The sequence below is a fragment of the Saccostrea echinata genome, unplaced genomic scaffold, assembly GCF_033153115.1.
Source record: "Saccostrea echinata isolate AGI-Se365-2 ecotype Australia unplaced genomic scaffold, CSIRO_AGI_Sech_v1 ptg000054l, whole genome shotgun sequence".
Taxonomy (NCBI): domain Eukaryota; kingdom Metazoa; phylum Mollusca; class Bivalvia; order Ostreida; family Ostreidae; genus Saccostrea; species Saccostrea echinata.
This window is the reverse complement of record NW_026889803.1, coordinates 62350652-62361619: the sequence shown is the minus strand read 5'-3', so window position 1 is coordinate 62361619 and position 10968 is coordinate 62350652. Positions and strand designations below refer to the sequence as shown.

Below are 10968 nucleotides of genomic sequence, written 5' to 3'. Positions count from 1 at the left end.
GCTGTCAGTGATATCAAAATGCCTAAACTTAAATTTATCGTGGGGAATGGTTGTATACAGAGTTGAAAAGTCGTAAGTTTTTATGTTATTGATTTTGGTAAAATTTTGTGATTTCATATTTTCCAAAAGTTCCTTGGAAATTTTAAGTGTCCACATCTGATTTACACCTCTTCTCGAATATATTGTTGCACAGTACTCCTAAAGTTTCTCCTTCACTGCTGTTAATATGGCTTTTTCTTTGCTTACGTGTGGGTATTACTGTCTTATGACACTTTCTTGTTGTGTACTGCCTTCCGGTAAATGAAATAAAATATCGAGTGCAAAATATAAGTGCTTTTCTGCTCTCGGCAACAAAACAATAAAATGCAGATAACAGATCACTCTACAATCAATTAAAACCTCCAGAACGCACTTGTAGCAAATGGAAAAAAACAAAAATAACAAAGAATCAAGTACATTTCAAAATACTTCCTCTTGCCCTTGCTTCCTTCTTATACCAGTTATCTTAAACAAGCTTTGAAATTGAGAGATATATTTAACTTTCAACCGTAATTCGGCGCGACTGGGCTATAACTTTCTCTATCAATCAGGTATGTGATATAACTCACCCTTTTCACTTCGCACAGCTGTCGACAAACACATAAACCACATTCCTTGGGGTTTGCCTCTCCACCGAAATACAGAAGTTACAATCTCCAATTCACGTGATTAGATTAACACAGGATTAACAGGGCCCGTTTGGAACCTGTCATGTTAAAGACCCCCAGAAGTCAAGAATTCCAAATCTAAACAAGCCTGATGCTTCCTGAAGAATTTCCCTTGCATTCTTCAGATTGATACTAGCTAGAATATCATATTTTTCTCCATGTACATTTTCATAACTTAAAAAAAAATCAGGAATTCAGTGATTTTGACGACTAGAAAAAGAATATACTTGCTATGCAAGTCAAACTATCCTTCCTTCAGTCCGTCGAGATGTTTTCGAAATGTCTCTTAAGAGCATAAGATGCAATGGTTAGGTAAGAAAATAGAAAGAATGATTTGAATTGAATTTCAACGCCATTGCAAGACATTGTTCAAATATTAACCAGAATAATTTCGTACCAGATGCAACTTTCATAAATTGGTTTTGATTTTCAAGGTCACGTACTTCGTAACTAAATTTGCAACATTGGTCTCCGGATAATTAAAGACAGTGGTCAATATATATCACTGACTTTACTTACTTATTTAATTTTGTCAAATAATGGCTATTTATAAATTTGTGATGCAGGAATAATTAATTTCTTTCATTTCCTGTATATTTAAATCAAAGATTCCGATGCTTCAAAATAACCTATGGAACACATGTTTGTCCTTGAAGGAAATTTACATTTTAATAATGAAAATCTTATTTTCAAAATTAAATCCTTTGCCAACAAAACGAGTATGAATGTTGTACTTGAATGTAAATTACTTTATATTCATAACTGAAGCATCTGACTAGATAAATGCAATCGAGACTCGGTAAATGTTTGACTCCGTCTTTATTTATTAATAATGGTAATTTAATGATAAATCAAAAGAAGTAAGTGATGGCACGAATGTATATTCCTCTTCCACCTAATTCACGTCCTGTAAAGCACGCCATTGATATAATGTTCATCTGTATGCCCTGTTTATAAAAAAGCATGATTTAAATAACATCTTCATAAAATAGAAGCTTCAAGTGATCCTAAATAATAAAAGAACAGGAAAATGTTAGGACTATATATCAAAAGCCAATATAAAATGTAAAGATAACGAACGGTGATCATTCTCATAATTATAATTAACTAATTTAGAAGGGGGTATTCAAAATTCACGCATAATAATGTAAAGATTTTAAAATGCAAATTTTTAGATTAATAGCTATATGGGATATTAAGAATAATATAATTGTTAGCAAACTTGTACACATAAGGAGGGAAGTATGTCGGTACATATTGTCGTCGGCGAGAATATGCACCTATACTCACCGTACATATTCCCCTCTATTAGAATAATATGGATGATGATGATATTGACAATGATGATGATGATATCGAAAATTATACATTCAATTTTCGTGAGTTCACTTACTTGTCATTTTTCAACTCCAGTGAAGCAGACGCAATGACAGCTATTGTTAATATACATGAGTACAAGTGATATGGAGAATAGTGGCATTGAACATGAGTAATGAAATTCATAAATCTCTCTCTCTCTCTCTCTCTCTCTCTCTCTGAAACTTCTGTCAACACCTGCTTTCTGTTAAAAAGAACCTTCATCACTTTCGGCTTATACTTATATCCATTGCATTGAAAGTTTTAACCAATTTCACTGAAGAAACACTTAAGAATATGTCTAAATTCCATAGAAGCAATTTCAATGAGAGTAATTAAAAAAATGTCGACCCCCAACAATTAATCTTTAATCTCCAAATAAATATATCAAGAAAACAAAAATGCTGATTTATCAGATAAATTCAAAATTCCTGGCCCCAAGACCATAAACTGAGAACAGACTTAAGTCAAAATTTCAAACCAATATAACTTTTTAAATAATTTTGATAATGAAACAAAATTTTCATCCTATATTTGAATTTTAATGTTATATAAAATTACAAAATTTTAAGCAAATACATTTAATAAAACTCAAGATATCAAAAATCAAATTTTGACTTAAGTTTATTCTCGGTTTATGGTCTTGGAGCCTGTATCTTGGCAGATAATACTGGTGAACACCCATCCTGGACACAATCTTCTGACAAAAAGTTTTCTCTCTACATTATTGCTTGTTTACTTATCTATCTACCATAGACTTTCTCTCTTTCTTTCTTTCTTCCTCTCTCTCTTCAAGAGCACAGAAAATATTTCATATTTTCAAAACGATGTTTTGGCCACAAAATGTACAGAGGTTCACAGTACATATTGTCGCCGACGACTGTACATTTTGTCCATTCTGTAGTATGTACCAATGCACGATGGAGGATACTTTATATAAAGATTTTTAGAACACATGTAGGGAAAAAGGTACACCATAAGATAAAGGAATATTTGTTGTCATTAAAAAAAAGTTCCTACACAAGTAAACTATGTGAATACACGCGCACCTGTTGTCCTTTAGTAACAGCTGCCATACTGCTATATATTTATCATCCATGCATCATATTACCCCAGAGGAAAACAAAAGAATTTATTTCTTAAATTTCAAAATTATTGTGATTTTTTTTTTTTAGTTTTTTGCTAATGTGAATAGTTTTTGCGACAAAATTGATGCCGATTTTATATTCAATCACGGCTTCGCCATAGTTATTTAATTCTTAATAAACAACTGGTATGTTTTATAACTGTAATTGACTCGTATTATGTCGCAATTTGATACAAAGTATTCAGGAAGATTCTCCAGCGAAATGCAACTCGATATTTTTACCACTATTTGCTTAGCATATGTTACCAAACATTGCGTTATTACATGTATGTCCACGTATAAAACAATCCTGTTGGATTCAAGGCATATAAAAGAATGTAATTTGCCTAAATTTGTTTGATTTTTTATTTGTTTGTTGATTAACGTCCCTCTCGAGAATGTTTCACTCATATGGAGACGCCACCATTTGCCGGTGGAGGACTGCAAATTTATACCTATACTCGGCACTCAGGGCCATTGAGCATTTAGGGATCTTTGAGGGATCTGCAAGCACCTACTGCGACCCGGGACCTCGGTTTATACGGTCTCATCCGAAGGATCGGTCTCCACGGCCTTAATTTCTTATTTGTAAAACGCAGTTAAACGTCCCTTTTTGATATTTATATTGCATTTAATAAGGATTATAAAATAAAAATAAAATGTACTGTGGTTTGATAACTGAGGTAGGGTACTGTAAAACTAGGTAACTAAATAACCCTCATCAAATCGAAATAAATCTCTTGATGTTTAAAATTGGCCAGGAGGTTAATTATTCGTTAGTTGACCAGGGAGTTAAATTATTTGTCATCTTAATGAGTTTTTTTTTAACTTATTCAGTTCAACGTTCTAGATTTCTGAGTGGTTTTATGGTGTGACCGCTTCTTGCTATGAGCGTGTTCTCACTCTATGCAGTCGTCAGGCAGTTTTGGTGCATTACTTGTTTCATAAATTTGCATGGTCCCCCAGGAAATTCTAGAGACACAAAAGATACATGTATTGACGTAGACAGATCTTATTGGTGGCCTTGTCACGCTACTGGGCTTTTTTCCTCAATACAAATTAGTTTCATCTGAATCATCACTTATTTCTTTCATTTATTCAAGAATTGCTTCATAAATTAGAAGTTATCTTATAAATGCAAACAGCAGTTACATTTGGAATGTTTACGATCAACGGAGATTTACTTAAGCAAACAGAGGAAGAATTTGATCTTGGTGCTAATAAGTGTTTAGTAGCAGCGCACGATGTCTTTGGATAGCATTTTAACAAACTTATCGCTTTGCAAAATTATTGAATTTTGATAAGATAAATATCGTCTGCAGCATTGAGCGGTAAATCACACACCAAGTTCGCTGTGGTAGTTGGTGAGGGACAGCTGAACAGAAGAAGTAAACCGTCATTACCGCCAAGTCCCGCGAGAACGCGTGCACGGGAGCTACCTCATTAACAGAAAAGTCCTCCTAACAACTTAATACGGAAAGCAGTGATAAATTTGTAATTGTGTCACTCACTAACAACTCTAGGAATTGTAGATAAAATCTCGGGATTATTCTGTCCACTGAGATTGATGGCTTGGTGATGGACTTTATATTTAAGTTGGTAATTTATTCTCCGAGTGAATGGGATAGGAGAAAGGGATAACTCATGATTGATCCCGGCCTAAGCCAATGATCGCGGAAACTGTCATGAGAGATGCAAGGAGGAAAGGATTGACACCACGACCATACGCAAATGATAACCAATATATAATTCATTGCCCCTTTAACAGCAAGCAGAACGTACACGGAGCAGCTGTAGTAAGAGATCCGGAGAGGGGTGATTATTCTCCTTACGTAATGCTGGCTTTCTACACGGTTTTGTGGCTGCCGTTTTACATTGCTATTGTCGGAACTTTAGTGTTAAGTTTGTTTGTATACTTAAAAAGTTTTTTAAGTTCTAAGGAAATACTTCCCAAACTTTTCTACAAGGAATCAACTTTAGCGACTCATATACTTAAGAGGTGTAGGTTCATGACCCGGACATTTTCTCCATCGCCTTGGATTAAAAATTGTCACATTCAAACTTTGCTCCCGTGGATCATTCCACATAACTGCAAGTGTCAGTTTGACAGGGAATACCTTCAGTTGAGAGATAAAGGGGTTGTGGCGCTGGATTGGGTGACAAATGTTAACCTCCCAAAGAAGAAGAAGCGGACGGTTATCCTTATCATTCCCGGATTAACAGGAGACGCACTGAGCGTCTCTTCATTATGTGACGCTGCGTCTTGCAGAGGAATGCAATGTGTTGTTTTCAACAGAAGAGGTCACGGGGGAACATTTCTAACCACCCCTAAATTACAAAGTTATGGCGACCCCTCTGATCTTCGACAGGTTATAAATTATATTCATGACAGATGTCCTAAAACGCTTATAACAGTTGTATCATTCGGGTCTGGTTGTGACTTATTTCTGTCTTATCTCGGTGAATTCGGGTCGTCTGCTCACATTTGCGCGGGAGTCTGTGTCTCGCCTTGTTTCGAAATGAATCAACGCTCATCTGACATTTTCTCAGGGATTTACAACGTATTCGTACTGTTATATATGAAATACATTATTTGGAGACACGCTCGGGCCCTCAGTGACGTCATAGATGTACCCGGTGCTCTGACCTCATGGTCACTCAAAAAATTTGACAGTCATGTATTTTTGAAAATGTTTGGTTGTGAAGACATGGAGGAGTTTTACGAGAGAAACAACCCTTTAAGGGATGTGGACGATATATCAGTACCACTGTTATTTATATGCAGTTTAGACGATCCTGTGTACAGCAGAAATTCCATTCCATATGACTTATTCAAATATTATCCTAACTTTTTTATGCTGACCATAGAAAGGGGAGGTCACTGTGGTTTTAGAGAGAAATTGGCGTCGGTTTCCTGGGCGGATAAGATTTCGTTAGATTACTTGGAAGCAATTCTAGAATTTACAATTAAAGGGTACAGAATTGATTACCACAAAAGCCCCGCGCGTTCTACTATTTGATAAACATCGGCACGTGCTAAATGCTTCTGACAAAAATTGTTCAAATCATTGAAGACAATTTGAAATATGTGGATGCACTTCCTCTCGACCAAAATACATTCCAAAATTATCTATAGATTACACGCAGCTCGTTTTTCTTGCATTATTTTTTTACATAAGAAAATTGTGTCAGAGATTATATATCACCAATGTCCTTGATAAAATTAATAAAGACACACTATGAGGACACTTTACTGACACTGTTACATTAAAGGTAAGGGGTCAGTTATTGTCTTGAAGATATATGTCGATAATAATGCGGCAAAAGATGACTGTCAATTACTACAAAAGCACAGAGGATGCCAATACAGATTTTTTTTTTTTCATTATCAAGCTTTGTAAACATCAAGGGAAATTAAAAAAATACAGTCCCTCCAACCAAATTGCACCAAGTCTGGTTAGAAACGGAGGATTGTATTGACGTTAAAGTATCATCACGGAGATAAATTCATTGACTCTTAATGTGTTGGTTGAGGGTTTATCAACAGTAGTACTCGGTAACATCCTGCTATCAGGAAACAGTAGGCAAGGATTCACATTCCTCTATTGTCTTATTGCGCCCCAGTATTTGTCCTGTTTTTAAATCTTATTAAAAATTTACATTTGTTGAGCGTTTTCTAATTTTTTGTCTTCGATTTCTTAATCATTGACCGATCAGCAGAGTTCAAGTAGGAGATCACCGACATGTAATCGCCTTAACTTAATGAAAAGAAAACATATCTTGATTTTACTTGCAATTTGCTTGCAGTGCGAATGTTGACAGAAAGGGTAAAAAACAAAATAATCCTCTACAAACCAGCATTGCCAAAATTGATTGTCGATATTGCATGCATATGCATAAACCAGATATCAAGGGGGGGGGGGGGGGAAGAATCCATGAATGCTGCATTGAACTGGAAGGAAACTTCGTTACAGCTCTCCCTGGGACAAATTGTGTGTTTGTCTGCAGTAGGGAGTGAAATGTCTAAAAGGGATCTCGTGTACCCTACATGTAATGGTTTATCCTCGTCACAGTGGTGTGATTTGATTGGAATAGACAATGCTTCCTTCTGAAATGGTTATTATCTTCACAATTACATATCGATAATTGATGAATGGTAATCAAATTATATACAAGTGGAGGGTATGATCGGGTGATCAATATGTCCAGTAGCAATAAACGGGGTATATGTTTAAAAGCATGCTAATGAATATTTATAATTAATCAGCCCATCCGCCACCTCATGTGACCAATAAATCGAATATATATACAGTGTATATATATATATATATATATATATATATATATATATATATATATATATATATATATATATATATATATATATATATATATATATATATATATATAGATAGATAGATAGATAGATAGATAGATAGATAGATAGATATATATATATATAGTAAAAATTAAAAAAAAAGTAATGAATATTTTATTTGTGATTGAAATGATTAACTTGGGTTAAAGCAATATTTAATGAAGATGGATTGATTATGGGATATTTTAGGCAGTCTGTGGCTTTAAAAAATGAACTTACAATCTGCATATTGTGTTCTGGTGATTTATTTGTATTAAATATCTGGTAATGTGTAAAACTAATTAAATAAATTCAAATATTTTTTTAAAGATGATATAATAATCTAAATGATAATTATAATATGATTTTTTAAGATTAAAGATACCTAGCTAAAAAGTTAGGAATGTGATATATGTGTTCATTTAACAGCAGATAGAAGTCACAAAAAAAAAAAAACAAACAAACAAACAAACAAACAAAAACAAAAAGAAACTTACCACAAGACAAAAGATTTGCCCATTCTCCAAAAGTATCTAGTAGATCACAAAAACTCTTATTTTTTATTACATTAGACAATATTGTTAATATTTTAGAAAAAAAAATAGCTCTATTAGATGAAAACTTACACCGTTGTGAAATTTTTATCTTAGTCTTAAGATTTTTTTGAGAAAAGGGCCACTGAAGCATAGCTAATATAACCCCCAACATCCCCTTTCTGAGATTTTTTTTTTTAGACTAATTAACTTATCAAAGATACATGAATTCGTAGCATATCACACATGATATCATTTTTCTAAGTTTTATAGTAGACTCTTTACCGATTTACAAAAATAATATGTCTCCTCGATGTCTATGAGGTTGATCAACCCGATATATTTACATAGACAGTAAGGAACAAACCTAATGTTTTATTTACTCTAGGACCAAGAGAGATTTATGCATGCACTACAATTAATGCGTTTTTGATATCGAGATGATTTGGCGTCGGCCATATTGCCGAATATAAATTTTCACCTGCCGGACATAGAAATATAGCTGACAGTCATGTTTAAACCAATGAAAGTGCGACATTTCAGTCCAAGGGAAAAAAAAATTATAATAGCTCAAACGTCACGAAAATCACCCTGTATACCCCAACATACGGGTAGTATACTATGTTGTGCACGGGGTGTATGATTTCGAAGCGATAGAAAGGGGGTCAAGGTATGTTTTTGTCCAATATCTCAATTTATGGATATATTTTGCCGGAGAAAGCATTATCTAAGAAGTATATGGATACCTAGGAATCCACTGTACACTTTCTAGTTTCATCAAACACCTCAACATAATTCCGAGGATCAGAGCAAGATTGACGTTACATTGTGTTTATAATCAAATATCAGAGCAAAGCTTTGCTTTATCATCACTTTTATATTAATGGATCCTCGGAATTGATTTCGAAGAAAGGTGTTGCCCACAGGCACTTGCAATTGGGGTCTGGAAACCCCCCCCCTTTCCATTTTTTTTTTCTTTTTAAATATAGGGTCGAGTCACCTTTTTCCTATTTTTGTATTCTTGTTATCAATAATGTAACTCTTTTGTCTCTATATGCTATTTTTAAATGTACCGTTTTCGACTGATACATAAAAAGAGAGAAGGCTTGCAACTCTTTTCTCGTCGTCTGCCTCACCTCGCTTAAACTTCGCCTGATTATTTATCTAAAGCATAAGAACACATGGAATATGCATACACCAATAAATTTGTGACACATTCTTCTTCCTTTTCATATTTCCATTTAATTTTTATGTGCCCCCAATTTGTAAATATTTCGATTAAATCAACCGCATCTAGGGTAAATTTTGTTGATGTGCACTAGCTGGGACGGAAGTGTCCGGTATTTTCGGGCGTCATCAGTAAGTGTGATGCCATGCGGAACATTAAATGCAAGAGGGAAAAATCCCGAATTTTCTCTTCATATTACATGTAACGGTAAGTTCTGTGTATAACAAGATAACTCTAACTAGCAGATTCTAATGGATGAAGATTAACATTTAAAATACGACATAGACAACCAAATTTTTTCAATATTTTTTTTACAAAGCTTGGAATTTTTATATAATGCAGAACATTTGTAAAGTTACAGTTACCGTTATTGCACTTCCGTCCCAGCTAGTGCACATCAACAAAATTTACCCTAGATGCGGTTGATTTAATCGAAATATTTACAAATTGGGGGCACATAAAAATTAAATGGAAATATGAAAAGGAAGAAGAATGTGTCACAAATTTATTGGTGTATGCATATTCCATGTGTTCTTATGCTTTAGATAAATAATCAGGCGAAGTTTAAGCGAGGTGAGGCAGACGACGAGAAAAGAGTTGCAAGCCTTCTCTCTTTTTATGTATCAGTCGAAAACGGTATATTTAAAAACAGCATATAGAGACAAAAGAGTTACATTATTGATAATATATAGTGCATATTAGAATGTAAAAATAGGATAAAAGATGACTCGACCCCAGATTTAAAAAGAAAAAAAAGATGGAAAAAGGGGGGGGGGGGTCCAGACCCCAAGTGCCTCTGGTGTTGCCATGATTATTAAAACTAAAAATTTCTGTAAAATTCTTTCAAAATGCTACTCCTTCTACAGTCCTTGTCCGATTTTAATATAACTTGGTACACAAGTAGATTATATCAAGGTACATTTTTTATATCGATTTTTGATTGTGATGGACAGTGTTGCCATAGTTTCTAAAAATAGAACTTAGAAAATTTAGAAAACGCTTCTCCTCCTACAGTTTTAGTTCGATTTTAATGTAACTCAGTATACAACTAAGACTTATTTCGGTGGAGAGTGTCGCCATGGTTACTAAAAATAGAAATTTCTGTGAAATTCTTTCAAAACGCTATTGCTCCTACAGTTTCAGTCCCATTTCAATATAACTTGGTACACAAGTAGACTGCACAAAAATACACAATTCTACATATCAGTTTTTGATTCCATGTGCGTTGTTTTCATGGTTATTAAAAATAGAATTTTCTGTGAAATTCTTTCAAAATGTTCCTCCTACTACAGTTTTTGTCCAATTGTAATTAAACTTGACTCAGAAAGAGACTAAACTATTGATGATCATTATTTTATTTATTGCTGTTTCCATGGTTTCAATCCAAGTGCTACTTTTCTCTACGTTTGTTTAACCAATAGAGCTTCAGTCTCATCAGAGACTTCTGGTTTTCTACAGTTCTAATACAACTAGGGCGGGATCATTATATCGATACGTATCGACTAAGGCGGGATCATTATGTCGAAACGTATCGACTAGGGCGGGATCATTACATCGATGCGTATCGATATTCAAGAATGTATTGTATAGAAAAATTATCATCCAATATGTACTGGTTAGACATTTTTTTCTTGTAATTCTGTGAAAAAAGTTGAGAATTT

General features: G+C 34.1%; 1 protein-coding gene across 1 annotated transcript; it reads left to right on the top strand.

Annotated features, from left to right (window-relative positions):
• Nucleotides 1–4477: 4477 nt before the first annotated feature.
• On the top strand, nt 4478–6853 carry LOC133205371 (protein ABHD15-like). The gene has a single exon (XM_061341170.1). It carries the CDS (start codon nt 4857–4859, stop codon nt 6207–6209), a length of 1353 nt encoding a protein of 450 aa, XP_061197154.1. The 5' UTR covers nt 4478–4856; the 3' UTR covers nt 6210–6853.
• The last annotated feature ends 4115 nt before the right edge of the window (nt 6854–10968 follow it).